The sequence below is a fragment of the Rhea pennata genome, chromosome 14 (assembly GCF_028389875.1).
Source record: "Rhea pennata isolate bPtePen1 chromosome 14, bPtePen1.pri, whole genome shotgun sequence".
Taxonomy (NCBI): domain Eukaryota; kingdom Metazoa; phylum Chordata; class Aves; order Rheiformes; family Rheidae; genus Rhea; species Rhea pennata.
The window spans coordinates 11,276,870-11,302,098 of NC_084676.1; the positions used below are offsets into that span (position 1 = coordinate 11,276,870).

General features: G+C 45.4%; 1 protein-coding gene across 3 annotated transcripts in view; it reads left to right on the forward strand.

Moving 5' to 3' along the window:
* LARP1 (La ribonucleoprotein 1, translational regulator) overlaps positions 1–25,229 on the forward strand; it is a 54,961-nt gene that overhangs the window by 2,647 nt on the left and 27,085 nt on the right. For all 3 annotated transcript variants that reach the window (XM_062587016.1, XM_062587018.1, XM_062587017.1), the window contains exon 2: positions 16,047–16,073. In XM_062587016.1, the coding sequence (XP_062443000.1) occupies positions 16,047–16,073 (27 nt within the window). The remainder of the gene's footprint in view (positions 1–16,046; positions 16,074–25,229) is intronic.

A 25,229-nucleotide genomic window follows, 5' to 3' on the forward strand; every position in this document is an offset into this window, starting at 1 on the left:
AATGACTTCTTTATATATTTAAAACTGTTTTTAAACCCTGGAAATTCACTATTGAAATTTTTTATTTTTTTCAACATAGCTTAGAGAATGCATAGTTCATGGTAGAACTGTGTTGCCAGAACAGTGTTTGTGTTCTGGAGATGTTGAATGTTCCCAGCCCTGATCCTGCCAGAGGTAAGGAGGAGACCCTTGTTATTCTTGAAAAGCTTAGTGAATATCAGGACAGCTTTGCAAATATACAGAGGTCCCTCTATGGCTTCTTTTACAGGCTTTGAAAGCCTTATTTTTTTAAATAATGATTTATAGTAATTTTAGGCCTGTAGAGCAGATTTAATGGACAAGATATGCTCCTTAGGCATTTGCCCATTCTGTAATGATCCACGTTGGAATTGGTGCTTTTAAAAGTGACAGACTTGAGCCGTGGCCCAGAGAAAACAGAGCCATGTTCTCTTTGCGAGTTTCTGCAGTCAGTGTCTGAATATAGATGTGGAAGAGCTCAGCAAATCTAGGTCTGCTCTCTGCCTGTTTTGAACTGTTCAGCCTCCTGCAGTTGAATGCTGTCTGTGAAAGTTGAATTCATTGGGAGACTGGAACGGGAACTGAAGAGCCTCCTTTTTGGAGGGTTATGATCTTCCTTCATAGGTAGATGTCTAGCGCACCTGCTGTAGCAGTTTTGTGGTGTGCTTATGGCTGGGAATGAGGTTTGTAATGCAATGATTGAGTACATAGCTCTGCTTTTTCAGGGAGATGGACTGTTAAAATGAAGTCTCTCCTAGCTTAACTCCTTCTGCCAAGAAAAGAGCAATGCCGCATTCAGCAGAGAAACGGCTAGATTGAGCTCGATGCCGGTGATGCTGCAGATGCTGCAAGTGAAGGCTCGAGCTCCAGTGGAATGGTACACCGGAAGATCTTCCCCTGGTATTTTTGGCAAGATGGATGTCATTGTTTCTGTCCATATGCATTGGACAGTCAAGGGTACAAGTGAGGAAAAAGGGGATCCATCTCGTTCTCACTCTTCAGTGGTCTAGTAGTGAGATCTGTGCAACTCCCCTCTAGTTACACAAAAGTTGCTATACGTTCTCTTCTTATCATTTAAATAAGTTCACTCAGCAGCCGAACTTGAGAAGGCACAATGGTAGCAAAGGAAATGTTTTCTGATAAAAACAGCTTTGCAGTTTTGGCCATAAACCAAATTTAAAATACTTTCTCCAAATTCTTTTATAGAGGAGAAGTGCAACTTGAAGTTAAGCCTCTGCTAAATCTTCCGGAACATTTTGTACTCATCTATTGTGTCCTGCACTAGTGCTCGTGATGATGCAAGCATTAGTGCAGACAGGTGTTAACAGCACTCTGTTTTGAAAACCTGCTGGGTTTATTTCAAGAAATGTTGCATCAAGGCACTTGGCACTTCTTAATTTTTAAAGCTTTTTATGGCTCGGAAGTAAGAGCATGCAGATTTTAATGACCTAGCACTGCAGTTGCTGAGCTTTGTCTGCACTGACTTTTATCATGGTTTCATTCTGGCTGCAAGCGTGCTGTCACTAGAAAACAGCGCTCACTGTTTCCTAGTGGAGATGCAGAAGGTATTTTAGTTTCTTGAATAGAGTTTCTTACTTGCCATCTGGCAAATACACTTGAAGGATAAGTAGTACTTTCCAGAAGGCACACCTTAGTTTCTAGTAGCAAGCATCAGAGCTTAGCTGACTATTGTTCAGGGACAGCGTATTTTGTTTTATGCCAGAGCACAGGCTGGGTTGGCAACTAGTACTGAGAAAAATGCGGGGAAAGATTCGTTAGCTTCTCACCTCTTGCTGACTAACTCCCCAGAGGACTTTCCCTGAAACCAGTCTCCAGTACTGGAGATAAGATGTATGGGAAACTTATTTTCCTTTGGCATGTCTTTGCATTTAGAGTAGAGGCGCACATGCGCTTCCTTGGGTATCCAGCTTGGTAGAGCAGTACACGCCTATTTCCAAAGTGTTGGGCAATTCTTGCTCTGTCGTGGCATGTAACTGTGGAGCTCTTCTAGCTGTTTGTTGCAACAGAGCTCTGCTATCGCAGCAGGAGTCCTTCCCTCCTCCCCTTCCTACCCCCAGGTTTCCTCTCTGAAATACTGTTTTGTTCTAATCCCACAACTGAAGTTTGAGTAAGTTTTCCCGTTCCCTGGCGAAGCAGGGGACGCAGATAACTGAAACACATTGCTCAAAAAAAGTGCGGATTGGTGTTTTCCCTCCCCCGCATACCTTTGCCCTTCAGCTTCATGCTGGACCTTTGCCCTGTTCTGCGCTGTTTGCTTCAGGAAGGCTGGAGAATGCAGTGCAGCTCCTGGAGAGCTGACTCATTGTCCTCAGGTACTGGGACTCGATGCTTTCTTCTGCTGTGAGCTGAAGTTCTAGACTGTCAGGTCTGATGTACCACTAGATGATTCTCTTCAATCTTCTCTTTAAATCCCACAACTTCTTTTATTTATTTATTTCCTCTCTGTCCTTAAGCTTTTTGCTGTCTGTGGTACCCTGGATGTTTGTACTGGGATTGGATCAGATGTGAGGTCAAATCAAGTGCAGAAAGCAGGGCTAGGAATCAGGGTATTGGAGCTGCAATGATCTACTCTTGTTTCCAAGTTATGATACCTGAGCCTTTCACTATTCTCAATTAGTGTGAAATTATTCTCAAGGAAACACCCAATGTCCACTTGGATAGGGTTAGGTTGCTCTTTGCATGCTTGAAACTACTTTGTAAAGAATGTCAAGCCACTCTGTGATGGCACTTGTTAGGCTAAATAAGGAGCAGGTATCTTAGTGGAAAGCTGTATTATCTAGACCAGCTTGGATTTTTTTAATTTTTTTAAAATCTTTTTGGTTACTACCCCTGCAAATAGTGAGGATTTAAGAAATAAATCATCATCTTAATAAGAACTTAAATATACTTGCATACTACCAAAGGATTCTGATGTCCTTCATGATCATTCATCTCTCGGAGAAGCTCTACTCCCGTCTCAGTGACCAAGATGAAGTGAGGTACAGCTGCCATGCTGAACATCTCACGCAGTCTGTAGGAGAACTGGGAAGGATCATTGCTCTGCTCTTACTACAGGTCCACCTGGGAGTGGTGGGTTCTGTTCATTCCTAGCCATGATACACATTTGCATCATGGCCTTTTAAATATTATTCTCTTGTCATTCTGGCATTGGAACCTGTGCTGACTTGCCATCAAGGGTTCAAGTTTGCTGACATTTGTTATGACTTCCCTGTCTTCATCAAATTCTTGGTTTCCTTCTATGTATAGAGAGCTGTGGGATCTTAAATAGTGGTAATACCATCCAGCTGGAACTTTTGCATGGGCAAGAAGTTACGTTGTGAGGAAGAATAGAGGTCTGGGTACCTTGGATATGTGGTCTGCAGTGTGGCCAGATCTGCATTTGTTGCTTTTTTTTTCCCCCACTTACAACTGTGTTTCTGTTCTGAACTCGTTCTGAACTCATTCTGTAGATGTGGGCCATTTTTAGTGGTCTCTTAATGGAGTTAGAATACTTTTCTCCTTGCATTTGAAATAACCAGCTAATCTGAAAATCTAGTAACAAGTGGCAGAACTGCATGATTTTAGCAGGTAAGAGGAGAGATAAGGAAGGGGCTCTAAGAAGCTAATGCAGAGTTACAAGAACTTAGCTTCTGTTTGTGTATTTAGGCAACAATAACTGGTGATCAGAACAAATGGGAACTGAATTTAATAATGAATAAACCAATTACTGGAGTTCTTTAGGAAGAGTCTCAGGTCAGGGTCAATCTGGATTGCTTAGCTGAAAGGAGAAGTGGGTACGCATATGAGAGCGCTGAGGCAGTGGAGTAAAAATTGGCATGAGACAGTTGGGGAAAAAAAGTTTGCTGATGGCAGTTCTAATACTGCACGAGATGTATGGCTTTTGGGGAAAGGTTGTGGAAATTGTGGTCAAGTAGAGTGTCAGCATGTTTCTAAACATAGGCTCATCCTCTAATTGTAGGTTCTCAGAAAGTGCTCCAAGCTGAACTTTTCTCCATGAGAGCACATCATTTGTACTACAGTTGGGGGGCTTGTGTAGGCAGGCTTGGGTTGTACTGCCTTTTCTGAGCAAATCAGTGCATGGCATATTTTAGCTCTGCTGACTTCATGATCATATGGGGCTGCAGATGTTGGTAGAACTGCAGAAGCCATTCCTTAATGAGCCATCAGGCCCAGCTTAGTTTTGAAATTTACTGTAGATTTTGATATGGTCAAGAGCTCTTTATGCAGTGTTAAAGCTACATGTGCTTGGGGATATTCTGCTGTGACGTGCAAGGAGAGAGAGGAGCGGCTGTGAATCGACTGATCTAATACCTGCATTATCTGTAGTTTATCTTCAGTGTCCTTCTGGAGCAAAGCTGTCTGGATGTCATCTCCAGACATACAGAGGAAAAGAAGGTCATCAGGAGTAGCCAGCATGGATTCACCAAGGGGAAGTCCTGCTTAACCAATCTGATAGCCTTCTATGATGGAATGGTCATCTGGATAGACGAGGGGAGAGCAGTGGACGTTGTGTACCTTGACTTCAGCAAAGCTTTTGACACTGTCTCCCATAACATCCTCCTAGATAAGCTCAGGAAGTGTGGGTTTAGGTGAGTGGACAGTGAGGTGGATTGAGAACTGGCTGAAAGGCAGAACTCAGAGGGTTGTCATCAGTGGTGTGGAGTCTAGTTGGAGGCCTGTAGCTAGTGGTGTCCCCCAGGGCTCAGTACTGGGTCCCATCCTGTTCAATTTCTTCATCAGTGACCTGGATGAGGGGGCAGAGTGCCTCCTCAGCAAGTTTGCAGGTGATACCAAGCTGGGAGGAGTGGCTGACACACCAGAGGGCTGTGCTGCCATTCAGAGAGACCTGGACAGGCTGGAGAGCTGGGTGGAGAGGAACCTCCTGAGGTTCAGCAAGGGTAAGTGCAGGGTCCTGCATCTAGTGAAAAATAACCCTAGGCACCAGTCCAAGCTGGGGGCTGACCTTCTGGAGAGCAGCTCTGCAGAAGGTGTGCTGGGAGTGCTGGTGGATGACAAGTTGGCCATGAGCCAGCAATGTGCCCTAGTGGCCAAGAAAGCCAACGGTCTCCTGGGGTGCATCAGGAAGAGTGTTGCCAGCAGGTCGAGGAGGGTGATCCTGCTCCTCTACTCAGCCCTGCTGAGGCCTCATCTCAAGTACTGCATCTAGTTCTGGGCTCCCCAGTACAAGAGAGACATGGAGCTACTGGAGAGAGTCCAGCGCAGGGCTACAAAGATGATCAGAGGGCTGGAGCACCTGCCCTGTGAGGAACGGCTGCGAGAGCTGGGCCTGTTTAGCCTGGGGAAGAGGAGACTGAGGGGGGATCTTATCAATGTGTGTAAGTGTCTGAAGGGAGGGTGTCAAGGGGACAGGGACAAACTCTTTTCAGTTGTCCCATGTGACAGGACAAGAGGCAATGGGCAGAAATTGAAGCACAGGAAGTTCTGCCTGAACATGAAGGGGAATTTCTTCACTGTGAGAGTGATGGAGCACTGGACAAGGTTGCCCAGAGAGGTTGTGGAGTCTCCTTCTCTGGAGATCTTCAAGGCCCGCCTGGCTGCAACCCTGCCTACCATGCTCTAGGTGACCCTGCTGGGCAGGGAGGTTGGACTAGATGATCTCCAGAGGTCCCTTCCAACCTTACTGATTCTATGAAAAGCAGCAGCTTGCCTCAACCCTTTCCTGTCTTGTAGTACAGTAACACGTGGCAGGCAGTTGGCTTCAGCAGGGTATGGTACTTCAGGGTGGTTGTAATTTGTGTGTGTGGTTTTTCTTGTTTGTTTGTGTGTTTTATGTTTTGAGTCATCCTGTTCCTTTACATGGTCACAAGTCAGAAGGCATGATAGAGATAGTTCATGGCTGAAGGTGTGTGGGTGGTGACCATGCTGAGCTTCAGGAGTTCTAGCTGGGTTAAATGCTGTGGCATGGCTGATAAAATGGAAACCTTCATTTATTTTATAAATGGCTAAAATCTAATTGTGGTGGTTGTTTCTGTGACTGAGGATTATTAGTGCATCTCAGTCTGGTTTTAGTGATACTAATAGGTGACACAGACACCGTTGCTCGTTTGATCTTCAAGATGACAATCTGGTTCCCTCTCAAGTGCATGCATGTGTACACACACACGTGTCAGTACAGCTTGCCCTAACCTGTGTTCCTGGGGAACATATTAACTTCCTGCTTGGCTCCCCTTGAGGTGGCTGAAATAAGTCTGTAACATGCTGCTTGTGAGACAGCTGGCTTGATAGCTGATTATGTGCCCACTGGTATCTTTCTGCACTCATAGCTTGTTCCCCGAAGTAGCCCTGGCCTCCTAGTCCAGGAGAGGAAACTTTGTATGTGGAGAAGCTTGATTTGGCATTTCTGATCCAGGAGGAAGGTTGCAGAGGAGAAGCATTTCTGGAGCTCCACGATACTATTTCTTGGTTGTTAGCAAGCTCTTCAGAGAGCCCCTGATAATAGCAATAACTAGGGAGGTTCTTGGGACACTTGGAAGAAGTGGGGGCTTGAATGGGATTTGTGAACATCGTATGTCCTTGACACACAAGCCAAAGTTAAACTATGATTGGAAAACTGGGTAGGAGGGGTGGAAATATGCTGATGTCCTTTCCCCTGCGCTCTGGGCGCTGGCACAGTAAGGGATCTGCGTAAGCCCAGGATAGCAGCATGCACATGGTCTGTGCGGGCTTGGTGGTGCCCGATGATGCTCTGCTGTATTTTCCTGATACGGTATGGGGGATGCAGCCCCCAAAGTCCAGGGGGTGGTGGGAGGAAGCAGTCTGTCCCAAGTGTACTGCTGAACATGTTTTTCCAGCTGAGCGGCTGTGTGTGCCTTGCTCCTGCAGAGTGACTCTGCAGTCTGCAGGGCACGGCTGTGTGCTGGAAGGGATCAGCCAATCTGCTGGCGGGCGACAGGGCTCAGGGGATTGCTTATCTTTTTCTCCTCATTTCCCAATAGTCATTTGACTTTTTTGACTTGCCTGTGGGGTACGTGTGTGAAGAGAACAGAGGATTTTCAGGGCTAGGTACGGTAGGTTTTAAGAAGTCTGAAACACAGAACTAAGAGGTGAGTTTTTAATGACTAAATATGTGGGGGATCAAGTATCAAATTGTAAAAGCCACAAAAATGAAGAAAGAGTTGAATTTGTTGATGGGAAAGTAAGAGTGGGGAGACTGACAGGAGAAGTTCAGGTGGTGGTGTCATACATGCCTGTTTGGTAGCTTGAAGATACTGTCACGGGATGGGTGGGTTGTTTAATACATCGCACTATCCCTCACCAAGTTATTTGTGACATGCTTTCAGCCTTCACACTAAACTCATTCTGAATTTTTTTCATTGTTAACTATGTTTTTGAAAGCTTTTGGTTAGTGCTGCAAATAAGTGATCGTTAATTTACCAAATGTTAGCGTTAAGATTATCTGATTTGCACGTTTACAGATTAAAGAAGTTAGTGAGAATAGAATAGTGAGAACTTGTAATTAATGAATAAGAATCAAACATTGGTAAGACAACATTCACTTCAATTCAAAGTACAAGTTATATTTTTTTTTCAGATACTTCAAGGTCACATCTTCCATTTTTGTGTGTTAAATGTTACAAAGGGAACAATAATTTTTTTCCCTGAAAGACATTTAAGATTTTCATTGCAGTAATTATATCTTTACTGTAGTCCTTCCCAGATAGTTATAACGTCAGCTTTGGAACAGTATCTATTCATGACAAAAACAAACAAAATTCCTTTCTCCCCCCAAAACCTGAACAAGCCTACTGAAGATGGTCTTCACCATAATATCAAAGTCTTGCATCTTTGTAGATAGCAGTGCTCTTGTCCTCATACAGCACAAGAAGAGGTATGTAAAGGAGTGACTGAATGGCTTTGCCCTACCTGCGTACCTCCAGACAGGTTCAGCTTGGCAAGTTAGCTGCAAGGCCACGCAAGGGAGGAAGTGAAGGAAAAAACAAGCAAAGTAGTAATTGTAAAGAATCTCTCTGGTACATATTGATGCTGAGAAATTGCTTGATTATGACAGCAAGTATTAAGAGATGGAGAAATGCGTCCCAATGATGATGCTGAGGGTTTTAATCTGACTGAAAAAGAAGTGATAGAATATTTGTGCATGAGATTCCATCCAAGAAGACAAAAAAAAAAAAAAAAAAAAAAAAAAGCATCTTGGAGGTGTCTTTGTACCATGTGCTCAGATGACAAAGCATGCCGCTTTCATGACTGTAATCACATTAATTTCAGTTCCCAACTCCCTGCTAAACCTTGGGAGCTTGAGGGATTGCCTGATACGATCTAACGCATCCTCTGACTGCTCAGAAATTCACTCTTTGCTGCAGAGGGTCTTACACTGAGCCAAGCAAAAAAGGGACTGATTTTCTTTGGCTTCCTGACAGCCTATGTAGCATTCTCGGGTGAACTGTTTTAGCTCCCCTTTTATAATCAGAGAATGATTAATATGATGTTTTTACTGTGTGCAGGGAGGAATGTCATGTAAAAGTGACCCATGTTTTTAAAATGTAGAATTAAACCTGTAAGTACAACTTCGAAGAAGGTTTGGAAGAGACATGGCAGATCTTGGGCAGATAACCATCTTATTTCATTTGGAGTTGAAGTCTGACTTGATTTAATTAACAGTAGAAATGTTGAACTAAGCAAAGAAAAAGTTTGGGGTGTGATTGGAAAAGCAGCTAGGCCAGAGGAGGGGAAAATCATCCCAAACAGATTGAGTTTGGGGATTTCTGATTCAGTTAAGGGATGTAATTATGTTCTCTTCACTTTGCTGCCTCGTGTATCCTACAGAGCCCCTGCTCTGCCCATAGCACTAAGGTGGAGGCAGCCTTGTGGTTTGCAGTTCCTGGGGATGTCACCAGGATTTATGGCATCCTTGTGTGATGAAGGAGCATGCCTGTAATACTGGGGGAGTTGGGGGCTGGGTGAGGAAATCTCCTCTTTCAGTCAGAGATTGGATTTCTAGCTGCAATGATGTGATGTCCCCTTTGGGAGGGGGAGAGCTTTTTCCTCTGTGGGGAGAATGTGTCTGTTTTGCTTATCATTGACTGAGCTTTCCTTCTTAAGTAAGATTTTGCTCTTGGACTGCCTGCCCTGTGTATGTATGCAGGAAAGGGTGTTGCGGAGCAGTATGTGACAAGCATGTCATAGGGAAACCTTATCCAGTGTCGGTTTCCACACAGTGGGATCCTATTAGCTTTTGTGCTGCACCTAAATATTTCCTTTATTTTATTGAGTGTCTCTGAGACATCTTAATGTTATCATACCTGGAATTTTATTGCCTGTCCAATATCTTGTAACTTAACAGTTTGAGGTGGGTGGTTCTGGTACCTCTGGCCTCTTCCCTGCCAGCCGTATGCTAGACCTTGATTTATATATAAGTTGCCTGTTTGAATCAGCTGGAGACTCTCAGTGATATCACTCTAGGCTTTTTGGTAGTTAAAGGATGTGAGGAAGAGAGTTAGGTCACCAGTTGCTACATGCGAACAGTAATTGAACTTACTCTTGCTCTTCCCTTTTTTAACTTTCTGTAATTTTTCTGCAGGTTTTCACCTGATGCATTAATAGGAGTGTTTCAGCTTGTGGTTTGAGCAGCAATATTTTTTCTCATTCAATTTTGGGGAGGGGGGTTGAAAGGGTTAATGTGAGAAAATGTCCAGTGTTTGTTCTCTCTAACACAAGCATTGATAAGTGACTGGGAGAAAAAACAGCCGTGACCTTAGTTATTTTTTGTGTGTCTGTGCACATGTGAGCATTGGATTTACAGGGCTGTTTGTTTGGAGGGCTATCGCATTTTCTGGTCAGTCTGACCAGATGCATGATCCAGAAGCCCACTGACATCTCTGTTGCTTGGAGAAGAGGTGAACCCCTCTTCTAAGTAGGCTTCAGAAAGGTGCTTTTTGCCAAACATGGTGCCCATTCTACTGGCATTTGTGTGTTCGATTAGTTGCCAAAATCACAACCATGTTAAGTCCGCTCCTGTCTCCTTCATCTTGCTATTGTCATGAGGAGACCTAATATTGGCATTAAGATACTAATTAAGTTTAGTGCGTGGTGTAAATTCAAAGGTAGGGAGCTGTCTAAGACATGTAGATGGTTTCATTTTGAAGTAAGTAATTTTTCTGGGGTTGCTGCTCTTTTGAGGCCAGAGATCTTCATCCCTTTTCAAGTATGTGTAGTCATCTGGGGCACCCAGGCTGAACTGCACTGAAGACATGGTTATTTCTGCATTAAAAATCCATTTGAAGGATTTGATTCCACATGATTTGTGGGAAATCAATGTAGGAGCTCATGCTCTTTGTGTCTCTTCAGCCTTCTGGCGAAGGTGACTGGGATGTCTTTAACTAATAGTTGACTGTTTAAGACAGATATCCTCCATATAGAAAGGTCAGAAAAAGGAAAACCCAGCAAGGGTCCAGCGGTCTGAACACCTTTGCAGAGAAAGAGATTTGGAAGCTGATGAGTGCTTCTGTAGTTATTTTATTTTAGCCCTTGCATGAGCAGAACCTGTTCGTGTTTTAGGGTAATCAAAATTAGAGAGAGAAACATGTTATCAGTGTAGAGTCTTTTTCCCATCTCAAACTTCAGCTTCCATTTGAGAGGGTAAACATACTTCTTGTTATGATAGTGAAACATTTTTAAGAAGCGTGTGTGTCCTGACCTGGCAGTTGAAGAGGGCTGGGAAGATTTGGGTTGCTGAGAGCCAGGCCCCCCCTGAGCTTGCTCTGCAGGTAAGGAAGGAGGGGAGCAGGAAGTGAGCAGGAGATCAGGATGTAATTGGGAATGGTAATCTTTGGGTTTTGAATGTCTTGCTTTGCTGCTTTTTCTTAGCAGACCTCACCCCCTTCTCCATAGAGCATTGCTTTGAAGAGGGCTGTAGCTGTCTCAGGAACTTGTGCAGGCACTATCTAGGCCTCTGAGGGGAAACCAGACGGTGTAGATTTGAGCTGAAATGTTGCCTGGGGATGGAAAAGAGATCCTAGCAACACTGGTCTCTTCGCAGCAGACATTGGACTATGTGACTTGTTTTTTTTCTCTACCTGTGTTGTTTATATTGGGAAGATTGCCTTTGTAGCCAAAAGAGCAGAAGGGAAACTTCTGTCCTGGTAGAAGATTGTGTTAGGAGTGGAGTGATCCTGATCCTCAGCATTCCTGCCATCCATCAGGATTTTCCTTCCCTCTTCCGGGAAACAATTGCAGTCCAGCAGCTTTTGAGGCTATACTGCTGAGTTTTGGTCATATCTCTTCTGCTGAGTCCCTGCATGACTTTGGAGAGGTCACTTTTTGCGTATGTCTAAGTCTTGTCTGCAAAGCATGGAAGATGGCTTAGATACAACTTCACATGTATCTGGTCAGGATAAATCAGCTGATGTCTGTCCAGTGCCTTATAGATGAAGAAATGCAAACTGTGCAGATGGTTTTGGGTGAGATAGTGTCAGTGTTTAGTGGCCCTGTGTCCTAGTGGGTATGATTGAGGGCTTTACGGTCACATCTGCTTCTGCCTCTCCACTTACAGGAGAGCAGTGCACACTCAGCACCACCCCAGTACAGTAGAACCAGCTGACATGCTTTTGTGAAAAGCAGGTGACATTAAATGCACTGAGCTTTTTCTTTTTTCTTTTTTTTTTTTTTTTTTTTTTTCCCTCAGTTTGGAAAGTGGACCTGTAGAGTGCATGGAGCTTGGCTGGTTCTCCCTATAGTCAGCTTGTGGCTGTGTTGCCCCTCTTGGCAGTTACAACCGTGAGTTGCTGTAATAATGAGTCAGTGTGTTTCTCTTGTGTCAGGGCTAATGAACGTGTCTTCAGCCACTGCCTCCCTGGCCTTGGCTGGAGGCAGCATCCATAGCAGGAAGGCTGGGGACTGGGACTTGAACCTTGTAGAGCTTGAGCAGAGAGAAGACAAGCTTTCAGGGAGGCTGTCTGAATTTGGCATTGAAGCGTAGATTGAGGATGGGGACTGATGGAGGAACCTGACTGGCAGGGCGCTTCTGCAGTGAGCAGAGGGAGCAGCAGAGAGGAGGCTTGGGCTTGCAAATGGGATAGCCTTTCTGGACCTGTCCCAGATACCTGAATAGTAGCAGTGGCCAGATCGTCCCCGAAGAGGGGGAATATATGTAGCTGCATCAGCTTTTCTCTTTAAATGCCCCAGTTTAACATACAATCTCCTCCTGTGTTTAAAAATATCAGCAGGCAAATACTGGGATTCTGTGACCTCCTTCCCCCCCCCCCCAAACACGCATACATACTCCCCTAAAGTAGGAATGGCTGCCCTTAATTTAGTCATGTCCCCTGGGCTTTTAGCACTGCTGCTCTTGGTATTGGTGCTCAGAGCAAACTCTTCTGTAAAATGTCTGCGCCCTTGAATGACAGTCTGGTAAGGGATGCTTAGTGCCCTCCCAAACATCCTGCTAGCTACAACATGGGTCCTTGACCTCTTCCTGCTCTTTCCTTTTCTATGCTGCTGCCCTCACTTTTAAATGATAGCAGGGAGATTCATGAAACTTTGTTTCTGCTGAGATGTAGGCTGTACGGATAGCATACAGAGCAGAGTCGGATGCTGGAGTGTTTGGGAAATACCTGGCTTGGCAGAGATTGATGCTATGATGAAGAGTTACCAATGCCTGTAGTAATTATAATCCTTCTGTTTAAGGAAGGATTCCACCTCTTAAGACTTCCTGGTTTTGGACCTATGCTGAGATATGAAATGTCTACATATAGGAAGGGGGAGGAAATGTGTGACTACAGAGTCCAGATTTCGTAGGGCTTCCTCTCTCACATTGCAGCATTGGCTACTTTGTACTCCTTCCTGTTTGGTTGCCTGGGAATTACTTTGTATTGACCTAGCATTGTAGGGCTGGATTTAGCTGGGAGTTGCAGTGCGGGTGGGATAAGATTGCTGTAGTCTGACACTGCCCAGTACTTGGCAGGCAGCTGGTTAAGTGGAGAGTTGGTGTGGAGCATCACCCTTGCCCATGTGCTCTTCGGCAGTGTCCAGCCTGTGTTAGGATGCCTGGCATTGGGATTTCCTGAAGGGAATGCAGGTAGGAAAATGTTGTGTATGACAGGAGAAATCAGTGGGTCCAGCTTACTGGATTCACCCCTTTTGGTATTGGATAAAGTAAAATTTCAGCATTGTCTTTATGCTAACCTTGAGAGCACTGGGAAATGAACCGAACTGTGCTGGCAATGACAGTCCTGAAGTGTGTTAAATAGGCTGCTTGGAGAACAGTCCTAGTGATTTATCTTTGGCCTGCTGGCCATGCATGTTTCTGCTTTCTTCTGCCTTGCCATGGCTTCCTGGAGAAATGAAAGTGTTACCTAATTTAGACTTGGGCACATCAGGTGCTGCCCTTAATTGGCAGGCTAATTTCTAATCTAGTCACTTGTGCTTGCAAGGAAGAACAGGAAAACAGGCATCCCAAAGGGACTTGGTGCCTGGCAGCCTCTGGCTCGCCCTGCCTCACACCTGTCCTCCGAGCACCTCTCTTTCTCAGAAGAGTAAGCCCTGCTGACTGATTGCTCTGTGCTTGTTCTCTGCTGTGGGAAAAGCTGCATGCAGGTACCAAACTCTGCATCTCCACTCCTGAAAGCTTAATTTCAAATCTGCGTTAATCATAGGTCTGACGATCTGGGGAAGCTCAGCCTCCCACCAACAAGAGGAGGGCTGAGGACTGGAGAACAGGGAAGTGCCATTCCTCCACTGGGGTCATGCTGACAGAACTGTCAGGGTGAATGTGAGCGATAGCTGCCCCTGTCTATCGTGTGTGGCCCTTGCTTTCCAGTGGCACAAGCCACTGAAGAGTTTCCACTACTCTTCTAGCAAATGTGGTGGAAAATCTGTTTTGGTGGCCAAACTCAAGAGAAGCCAGGTGAGCCTTGCCCCTCATCACCAGGCAGCTGGATGGGGCAGTGGGGATGCAACTGCAAGCTAAGCAGGGACCTTGAGGGAACACAAGCAATGAGTTGCAGTGATGGCATGCCTGATAGGAGAACATCCTTTAGGGATCACCTGTGGTTACTACCTGATTTGGCAGCAGTCATGGTTTCAAGAAGTGGGGAGGAAAAGCAGGGGAGTGGCCTGTACCTCTTAGAAACTGGTTGGCTGGCTGTGCAGATGCCTAGCCAGGCCTCAGTGCATTTGATGAAGGATTGGTTGAACAGCCTAGCAGGAGTGCAGACCGGAGCATTGCATCTGGCAGTGGTATAGCAAAGGGAATGGTTGCCAAGGCCTGCAGTTTTTGGCTGCCTGGCACGAAGGAATTCCTTCTCTCAGCTGCTTGTGTGTGGTTTTGTTTTTTGTTTTGTGGATTTTTTTGTTTGTTTTTGATCTTCAGTACAGTTAGCTGATCCAAACAGATGGGATATGCATTAACCAGCACTTCCACCTTGTTCTTTGGTAAAGAAGTTGACTGGGAATTGTCTAAGTAGGGAAATACAGGAACTCTCTTGTTCTGGGACCTGTTAAATCAAGTGCAGGGTGTTTCTGCTCACTGCTGTAGGAGCCTGACCTCATCGGTAACCATTACAAGAATATAAGATGTTAGATGTGCTTAGGTGATGATGTATTGGTGGAAGGTTGCAGTAGGAAACATGCAGTCTACAAAGAATCTATGTCATGGGGAGCCTGGCTTTTCTGGTTGAGTTGGCTTTTCTCTGAGATCGTGCCTTCAATGTGGCCCACAGGTCATAAGCCTGTATAATGGTGGAGGGAGTTTTGATTGTTCAGTTGCTGCTTCTGCTCATAGGTGGGTAAAAGGGTTCCAGCCTGGTGATACCTTGGATATGGTGCACTGTCAAAGGTAGAGAAAGAGGAGCAGTTTTGGGAGGAGGTGTGCTTTTGCTGTGTCTGTGCTGGTTGAGCCCAGGACAGAGAGTGTTGCCCTGTTGAAGGGATAGTCCTTGCTGCAACTCTCTTGTGACTTTCCAGCTGAATGTGTGTTTTGGGCAGCTGATAAGCTGGAGCCAGGGGCCTGCCCTCTGTCCTAGGAGAACCTTGGCTCACTGTCAGCCTCCCTTCCCCCTATTCTTCTAAGTTCCTTAATGAAAATGTGATGTGTTGTGCTCTCAGAAATGCTTTTTCATAGCTTCTTGTGGAGCCTTTACTAACAAGGTTTCTCCAAACATGCTCTCCTGCATGCTTCTCAAAGGAATGAATCTTTTGTCTGATCTTTCTGAACTACTTTAAAAAACTACTTCTTCCCAGTTTCATTGTTGCCTTCAAAATAAACAAGATTTTGCAGTAAAATGACTTGTACCTCAAGCAGGAAAGAGCTTGAGGGGAGTGGGAGGCTTGAGTGATCTGTTGTCTCAGGAGTAGAGCACCTGCAGACTCCAGTAGCTCTGCAAAGGGCTGCTTGCTTGCAGAGCCATCTAAAGTGGGAAGGGAAGGCATTCCCTCTTAGGTGATGCGTGATGTGCCAAAGCATCATTTGCATGTGGATGCTGTGTTTGGATGGTGGGTGCATGCCTCTATCTGCCTGTTTGTTGGTGTGTATGCTGTGTGGGAAGCCAGGCATAGCTGTTGACTTACCAGGTGGCTATGAAAACCAAGAACTATCAGGAAAATGCCTGTCTTGATTTTATTTCAACTGCTGTCTGTGGTGCCTTGGCCTGGTCACTGTTAGTTACATGCTCTTTCTGGAGGTATCCATTCAGAAGCACTGGTTAGGGTGGGTGGGTCTCACAGACTAGCTCTTTGCAAGATGGACAGTGCTCCACGCAGTTTTTATTCCTTACCACTGTCTGTTAGAAGCTAATATAGAAGATTGTTTATGAAAACAACAATTCAGGTGAATGCTCTCTTAACTTCTTAAAAATCTTCCTTGAGACAAGTGGTTGAACCGAGTTCCAAGCTAGATTGATATTTAACTCGGGGAAAGTAAGAAAATACTTCCTCTGTTTAGTTAAAACAAACAAATGGAAAGAATAGGAACCTTTTTAGTATGATCCACATTTCAGCTGCAACAAATACAAATGTTTTCTTTTTTTCTTTTGCAGATATATTTCCAGCTGATGGCCATTCTGGTATGTATTAATGAAAAATGGAACTCTTTAAACTTCTCCCCATCCACCACCTCTGCACTTCTTTTATGCAAAGTCAGCTCTGACTGTATTTAGAAGACTGATAGAAGGATATGCAACAGACTTTAAAATAAAAAATAATACTACTAATATTTGGTCATTCCTGTATGGCACTGACATGTTTCATACTTTCGTGTAGTAATGATTGTAGTCTGTGGAAAACTGCCTTCCTCCAAAACATTGTAGCTTGGCAAATTTGGGGGTCCAGGTTGAAAGAGGTCTCCCAGGTTTGGGGGCTTGTAGATCTTGATCATATGTAACTCAAAACACTGAAGTCTGAATATGCAAGTGTAACTCAGAACTGCAGCTGTTAGTCTATATGTTAGTTATATATGGTTTGATTTGTCCATGAATCTGAAAATGTATATTTAAGTTTGCTATAAGTTTAAAAGATGAAGAGTTTTCCCCTTAGCTTGTTTAAAGTGTGTGTTGCTGCTGTGTGTCCCTATTAATGACATCTGTGATATACCTGTACTGCCACTGGTGCAAGACCAATGTCTTTCCTGGCCCCAACAGTCAATGCAGTCTTTGTAGGATGAGCGCTGCAGAAAAGGCTTGGGCTCCTAGTCTTGGGAGGGAGTGAGAGAGGGGGGGAGACTGTTCCAGATGGGATGCCCAAATCAGAAAGGTGATGCAGTTTTTAAAAGCATATGTCAATAGTCTTAATTCTTGTGCTCCAAAACTGCTGGGGACTCTTCCTTCTTGTTGTTGTTGTTGAATTGCTAGAACTGAGGTAGAGGTGTGTGTTTGCCCTGGTGATACCATGAACAGACGGTAAGAAGCTGTTGTCTCGGGAGCTCTGGTACCTTTTGGATGTTCCACAGCAAAAGTGTGAGGAGTGAGGATCAGTTCCTGACTGCCTTGTGCAACCTTGGACGCATCACTGTCTACCTTCTGCCTGCATCTTCATTTTTGCAATGGGATTCTGCTTCCCTAACTCACAGCAACATTGTGCAGATAAATTCGATTGCTGTTTGTGAAGTACTGAATGATAAAAACTTGGAAATGTGAAAATTGGCACCATTGTCTTAAAATTAAAGCTGATTTCAGAAAAATAACTCACTGCTTTATGAGAGGTCTAGTGTAATGTTTGGGACAATGTAGTTTGGCTTTATGAACTGAGCAGATGGCAGCAAAACATGCATGTGTATTTGTTTCCAGAGCTGTAGCCGGTTAACAGGGGGCTCAGAGCATTGCAGAAGTTGCTTCTCCTAGGTGCCTGAAAAGTAACCTCAGCATTTGTAAGGCTTTCATTTTTGTATCACTTTCAGAATGTGCCGGAAAGTAAAATATTGAAAGTGGCTTGTGTCTTCCCATGCGTGGAGTACAATGGGTCTGAAATCAGGGCAGAGCAATGACTGCATAGAGAAGTTTCTGCTACTTAGAGATTTTTTTTCTTCTTCCTTCCCCTAGAAAGAGGCTTCCTGCAGCCTATTGAAGATCTGCCTTCATCAGATGTTGGGTTTTCTCTGTTCTCTATGCCTGTGTTGCTGTGTTGGAGATGTCCTTTGATTGGCACAACTCCATCCTCTGTGCTCCAGCTGTTTGCAGACCTTCACAGATGGCTCCAGGGTGGGGCACAAGTGTGTTTCTGCAGCAGACGATAGTGTGTGCTTTTCAGTAAATGCAAGTTACCTGTCAATAGTACTGCAGAAAATGTTACCCACAGAGCTGGGGTGTTTCACAATTCTGTCTTTTTTTTTTTCTTTAAGCAGATAAGGGAAAGTTTAAAAACAGAATTCCTTTTACTATTAGCCATCTTTGACAGTGTGCAGTCCTGACTCATGGTTTCACCAGAAGAGCCTTAAAGGTGGTGCCATGCTTTCTCTTCCTGTGTGCTAAGCTTATCTGAAAGCCCTGATATCTCAAAGCACACAAGTGTAAATATGGCAGGCAAAGACAGGGTAGAACCACTGGCTGGGGGGTGACAGGCTTGCCTGGAGCATGCATCAGAGTGATTGTGTGCTTCTGAGTGTCATTTTCTTTGCACCTTCGTCTCACTTTCTTCGCTGAGGTGTGCCTAGGGATTTAATTTGCTAAAAGTTTATTGCTGCGAGTCACCAGTACTCTTATAATCTGTGTCAGTGACCGTTTTGTAAGGTTAATCTTATTGGGGCGGGCAGGTCTGCATAGCCAGGTTCCTGTCGTGAGAAGTCTGTTCTTCTTTTGCCCAAAGAAGAGTTTAACACACTGACTGAGAGAGGATGCTGGGTTGTGGTAACAGACTTGGGACTTGCACAGGTGAGGAGCCTGAGCCAAAACGTCAGCCATTTTGTAGGCAGAGCAGTCGTAGCAGGCCCCAAAGCATGTACCTGCTTGTTAGTATGTGGATGCTGGAGGCGTTCTGCCCTCACCCTGGTGTCACAAGCAAGCACAGTGGAGGTGGAGGGGTAGCGATGTTTGCATCCTGTTTATGTAACAGCATTTGGAAATAAAGATGCCCTCTAAGAGAGGGTACTAGCTTTCCTTTTGTCTTGTACAGCAGCCTCCTGGTCTCTCCCACATTCATATACTAGGATTCAGGATTAGGATTCATGGGGAGCTATTTCAGACCTAGTGACCTGGAGGTCAGGTGAAAAGCTGAGAGATCTCAACACCCTTTAAAGATGCAATGCTGGACTGTGTGATGTGCAGGAAGAGCAGGAGTGACTCTTTCTTCCCCTTGTACTACCCACTAATGCTGTTGCATGAAGGATGCGAGGGTCCCATCTCTAGGTAGAGTTCTATGGATGTGTTGGCAATAAACACCTAATTTCTCTGCAAGCCTGCTGATGCTGTCTACCTCACAGGACTTGTTGCCACAGGAGAATGAGAAGTTTACAGCCCTCTATCTAAGGGAGCTTTTTTTTCCTTGTTTGTTTGTTTTTAACCTACTAGTTTCATAAGGTGCACCTGGTTCTAGTTTTGCAGGAAGTGCCTTCCTGATACTGCATACTGCATTCACTTGTTTTCTCCTCAACAGAAGAGGATTGCAACCTCTCTGATCATTCCTTCTAAGGTGCTGTTATTCATCAGTTTAGTTGCTTTTCTCTGTATATCTGTAACACTACTGTGTCCTTGAAGAGTTAGAGAGACCAGAGCTGACTGCAGATCTGTTATGGGTGCACTGGTGTGTAATACAGCAGCAAGTGATGCTCTCTTGTTGGTTCTCACTTCTTCTGATCTCCTTCTATTGTTTGTTTTTGTTTTGTTTTGTATCTACTGCACCTTGAGCTAATTATTTCAGAGAACTGTCACCAATGGCTCTGGTATATCTTTCTCAAATTATAAGTGCCAGTTTGTGTTCAGCACTGGAATCCTTTTAGAAAGGGATATGGGTGATGCTCTTGCTGCAAGGAAGTAATTTTTAATGCTTTATGAAGAAAAGAAGGGGGGAGGGAGAGTACTATATTACACTGTCTTCTGTAACTGGCTGTTCTCGAGTCCTTTGGGAAGGCTCACTCTGATAAGAGTCGTCTTTCTCTTCTGCTGTATGTCTTGTGAAAGAGGAGCATAGCCACCGGTGGCACTGGAATTAAGTGAGTTGGGAATATGCTCTATGTAGAGAGATCCATGGGACTGTGTACCCTAGTAGGAAGTTAGTAGCATTTGTTGTATCAAAGTGCTTTAGAAAAATCTTGGAATCTCACTGCCATTGGCTGAGGATAGGGGTTTATGTAAGGATATTTTATCTTCTGCTTGGAGAGCACACCCTGAAATCTGCTTCCGTGAGGTATGGTAATTTTTAAGTAGCAAAATAGAAGCCTTTTTTTGCCTTCTCTAAAAGACTGCAAGAATATTTGGTTGTCTTGTTGTTATTACAGTGTTAATACTTTGAATTCACCAGCAAGAATAAGCCTTGATACCTGTTGTCCGTTTAATCTATGTGGTTACTGGACTGTAGGATTTCTTTAGCTCATTTCTGGAGAAACACTCCCTAGTGGGTGACCTAGGTCTGGCCTTGCTAAACTTATGGGAGTGTTTGCTGGAGCAGATCCTAGCACCAAATCTCCTTTGTGTTTTCCCCAGCCCTGAGAGATGGAATTGGATTTCTGGCTTGTGATGGTTTTGTCTTCCTTGATTTCACAAGCTGAGCTGCTGTTCAATCCCCTTTTGTTAAATGGGATCAGGGAAATATTTGCAGCTGAACTGGTGCGGGCTTGAGCGTGAGGTCTGGTGGTTGCTTTGCAAGTGGCCACTGCACAAGGGAATCAGCTGGATTTGCAGAAATTGCTCTGAAGTAGTAGACAAAGTGAGGTAGAGAAGGAATTGAGAGATTTGAAATACCCCACAATCTCCTTTTTAGAAAGCTAGTCTCTAGATCTCTCTCTCTCTCTCTCTCTCTCTTTTTTTTTTTTTTTTTTAATGATGTATTTTTCCAGGGACATATTTTGTGTAGAGTTTGCACCTTGTTTCTTGTAGGACCCCCTCAGCTCTTCTGCTGGTGCCTGTTGCAGGCACCTGACCTGTACAGTCCTGTTCTAGAAAGTGTGAAAGTGCAGAATTGAAAGTTCTCGTAGCAGGCACTTGGCTGTGTGGCTGGCGCTCTCAATTTCTTTCTGTTCATTGTTAAATATTTACAGTGAGACGTACCAGATGCTTCTGAGGAAGAGTTTTGTCAGCTTCCAAGTCCCCCGCTGCAGCTGCAGAAGAGGCTGACAGCCATTAAAGGGATTGCGTCTGTGCAGAGAGCCGTTGGCTCCGCAGCGGCACAATGACCTCTTCTCACTCGTGCTGTGGGCACCGCTGGCTGTGCTGTCTCATCGTGCTGTCTCATCAGCCGTAGTGAGACACAGGCAAAGAATGCCCCCTCTACTGATGACAAGAGATTAATGATGTCTGGTTCTGAGGATTTTTCTTTGCTACTCTTCCACTACGGTGGGAGCAGGGAGCAAATGATTCTTTTGCAGAACTGGGCTTTTATCACTGCACACCTTTCTTGGTCTTCTCTCCCCAGTGACAATACATGCATAACCTTTGCCTTTGCTCCCTCTCCACTGTCCTGTTCACCCAGCTATGTCGCAGAGAGGGGAATGGGTTGATCCAGGTGAAGCAAACTCCTGTCATGGAGCACAGAGCAACACTATCCTCCTGCAGTGCGTGTCTCTGACTTGGCTGGTTTCAGCAGCAGAGTCTGGCACCTCTTTGCTGCCAGTGCTGGGTGTGCAGAGATGCAACCAGAGCATTTCTGCTGAATGCCATGCTCTGCTGATCCCAGTGGTCAGGCTCCCAGCTTGCCTCCCACTTTGAAGAATAAGGTCCAGGGCCTTGGGCTAGGCACTGTTTTGTTGCTCTTGGCGCTTATCAGCTTTTGCTGCTGCTGCACAACATCAGAGATTGGGAGGGAAGATCTCCCCACCCTGGACTGTATTCTGGCTTGGCCCCTGTCAGATCACCTGCATGCAGACGCATACACACGCGTGCATGTGCACCCAGGCTTGCCAGTTGTGTGCCAGGTCTCTGGATCTTAGTGTTGTAACTGGGCTCTGAGTGATGGACTTCACATGTGGCATGGAGGTAAGCTCTCCAGAGATGCTGCCCTAGCTGGGAGGGGGTGGTCTCACTAGGTCGTCATTTTTCAAACTAAATATAGTTGCCTGTGCTTTCATAAGGCTGGGATTTTTGTGTCACGTGACTGTCTTATCCCTCCTGGCCAGCAGTCAGTCAGAGTAGGGGATCGTGTGTCTGAATGGGTAATAATTAACTGTTAACTAGCTTTTCATTAGAGCCTGGCAGAATAGCCAGAGCAGTGCTGCAGAGGTAAGCAGGAGTGGAGGAAACTGCTCTCTGGGTCTGTCCTGGAGGCCAGTCCTGTTAGGACAACCCCCTTTTAATTTGCAAATCAGTAGCCCCCAAAGGTGAGTGGGTTGGGGTTTTTTTTTTGTGTTTTACGTATCCTTCCATGTGCTGTGTGTATGTCCTTGTTGCCCAGTAGTTCCTGCTAATGTCCTTCCCTCCCTCTCCTCTGCCACTAAATTTTAGGTCATGAACTATCATGAACTATGGTCTCCAAGTCATCCGCTTGGAGGAGAGCCTGACCCTCAGACTCCTCCATGGCTTGACTTGTCTGCATGGCCTAATTCTGGGATCCTGCGGTCTTGTCTCAGTGCTGAGAGCAGAATATGTGAGGGGAGTGAGCTGGTGTTTTCTGAGCTCCAGACGGGAGTGTTTTCCTGTGGCGTCCTTTTTTTCCCCCAGTACCGAGGTGTCCTTGCTATGCCTTGTCCTGAACGGCAGCTGAATCAACTTTTCCCTTTTCTCAGGGCCTGGTGCATGAACCCTGGTCTGGCTCATGACAGACGTCCACAGGTTGTGGGACTAACATGGCATTCGCCTGGGAGTGTGGCTTTTCAGGAGCTGCAAGTGCTGTTGGCTTTTCCAGCCTTCTCCATTAACCATTTAATCTGCCAGAGAATATGCCAGTGTCCTCGGAGGCATCAGAGTGCTCTTGCATTTCTCTCCTGTGATGACAGAGGAATTGCTGCCTAAATGGTCTGCTGGCCAGGGAGTTGTCTGCACCAGAAGAGCTGGGTCAGACGCTGGTGCGGGAGGTGTCTCTCCCTCAGGGGCTGAAGCAGTGCAGCAGGATAGGTTCCTTTCTCCATTCCTAGAGAGAAAAAGGTGGCTTGCTAACCATAGGGGCCTGAGACACAGCACAGCTCCCTGGTTTTGGCACAGCTTTTTTGGAATCTCCGATCAGCTGGATGATCTTGACTGCATCCCCAGTGGGATGCCTCTTGGAGTCTGGGATCCTCTAGCTTTCCTAGGAAAGACCCTTTAGTTTGAGAGAGAATAAGTGAGAGAAGTGAGTTTTCCTTACGGGGTGTGTGTACAGGGTAGTTCCTGTATTGTTTCGTTCCGTATCACACTGGTGTCCAGAGGATTGGTGCCAGGCATGAGCATGCATCTTCTGTGATGCAAGTGCCCTAGAAATCCTGGTTGGAGAAGAACATCAGTTGGGAAGGTGGTGGAAAGATATCACTTGCCCATAATATGGTTAATTTGCTGCCTTTTGCTGCTTTTTAAGTAGTAATCTGTGCCATAAGGAATCTGCAGTATCTTAGCTGATGCTGTTAATGTTAGAAATGCTCATTAGCGTTTCTTAACCCAGTACTTCCAGATCATAGTTCGTCCACAAGTTAAAGGATTTTTGTCTTAAATTGTAAGGCTGCCAGGGGAGGTTTATGCATCTTTAGGAAATCTGGACTATTCCTCTTTTCATCTGCCCCAGAAACAAACTGGAATTGGATCCTGCAGGTGACCAGGGTGTACAGCTGGGAGGGTGTTTGGCTGTCAAGGCCAGAATGTAAGGCCAGGTTTTTTATTACAAAGCATATGTGCATCCTGGCTGTACTGTTCTCTATAACAGGACTGCGGTTGCTTGCATTTAAAAAGTAATACTTTTTGTAGGCTCCCTGTGACAAGGGCTTCTTTACATCAGGGGCCCCTGCTTGTTCTGAAGGTATCTGCAGATCTTTACTGCCTTTAGGATGCTGTTGGCAGAGAGAAGCTCTGCAAATGCACTGAGCTGCTTTTTCTTTCCCTTCTTGCAAATTGTGGAATCCTTCTAGGACCCTGCATGGAAGTGCAGTGTACTGAGGGATTTTGAGGGTTTGCAGAGCTGGGAATAAAACCTGGGTGCCCACACTGTCAGCCTGTGACCCTGATCCATCATACTGCTTTGAACCTTACTATACCCTCAGTTCTCTCCTCTCCTCTCATTTTCCTGGGGCACATGGACTCCTGAGCTCTCAGAGCTTGCTTTAGGACACCTAGGTAGGAGTGTTCTCATGCTCTCTGCGGAGCTGTCAAATGCCCTTTTTGAAGTTATTTTTAGCTAGTGATCTTTGCAGCAGTTGCGGAGCTTACATTGCAGAGCAGTGTAGGCAGCTCCTTGCTTCCTTTGCTGTTGCAGTAGGGCTTGTAAGGTGGAGCTGTCTGCTGAAGAGTTTCAGAAAATTGCTTGGAAAGCTTTGAGCCATGGTGCCTGCAGCTTGTCTTGCTCCTGCTGAACAGGCTTCCCATGTGCTTTGTAAGCCCAGATCCTGCTCAGCTCTGCAGCTTAAGGATCAGGCCCCTTACTTGGTCCTGACCTTGCCCATTCTTCAGCTCCTCTTGCACAGTTAAAAAGCTGCTAAAATTACAGAGGTGCTGAAAATATCCATATTTCCTCTGTATACAGGTCCACATGCTGTGGTATCAGCTGGGAGTCATAAGATCACATACTGCAAGTGGTGGCACAGGCTGCTAACTGCAAGTGTTGTGTGCAGTTCCAGGAGTGGGTGGGAGTGCCTGCAGGGGAGATGCACTTGGGGCACGACAGATTTCCTTGTAGTAGCATTCTTCTTAAAACTGTTGGAGAACCCCATTCTGGTGCTCCCTCAATTCCCGCACCTTCTATATGACCACCACTCCTCTACCCACAGCAGCGATTTGGTGGGAGGTAAAGCAGGAAAACGTTGGACTGACATCTAGATGAGATGCAGTCTGTGTGCCCAGCTTGCCCTGAACCTTGCAGGTTTTATGTACCATATGACACCTTCAGCAAAATGTGAGCATGAAAAGCCAATTAATGATAATTTTTTTTATATCTTTATAAAACTTTTTCACTTGAGCACGTAGTTGTGAAGAGCTCTGGAGGCAAGCGTTTCTCGCCTCAGTGAGGCATGAGCTCTGACATGCGGCCAACACCTGTGCTGGGAGCAGGTCATTGGGAGGCAAGAGGAGATGGAAGCTGGTACTTGGTCTCTGACTGATTAACCCTGCAGGACTGATCCTACCAGTGTCTCTGGAGAAGCCATGGTATTGATGTGGCTCACAGAGCTCATCAACTGTGTCCTCCCACACCTGGGATGGGCTAGGCTCTGGTGCATCTGCATAGGCTGAGATGGATGCCATGGGAGAGCCTTCAAAACAGTGTCTTGTCCCTGCTGCTGAGGAAATCAGGCCACCATAGGAGAGAGTTTGAGATGTGGAAGAAGGATAGGGACTCAGAGAGGAAGGACAGGGACTCAGTTTCATGCACTGGGTTTCCCAAATTGGCAAGCTGAGAACATGTGTTAGTTAACCCATGTTTAGCTATTCTAGTTTGGCTCCCTAGGTCCCCTTTGGGGCCAGCAG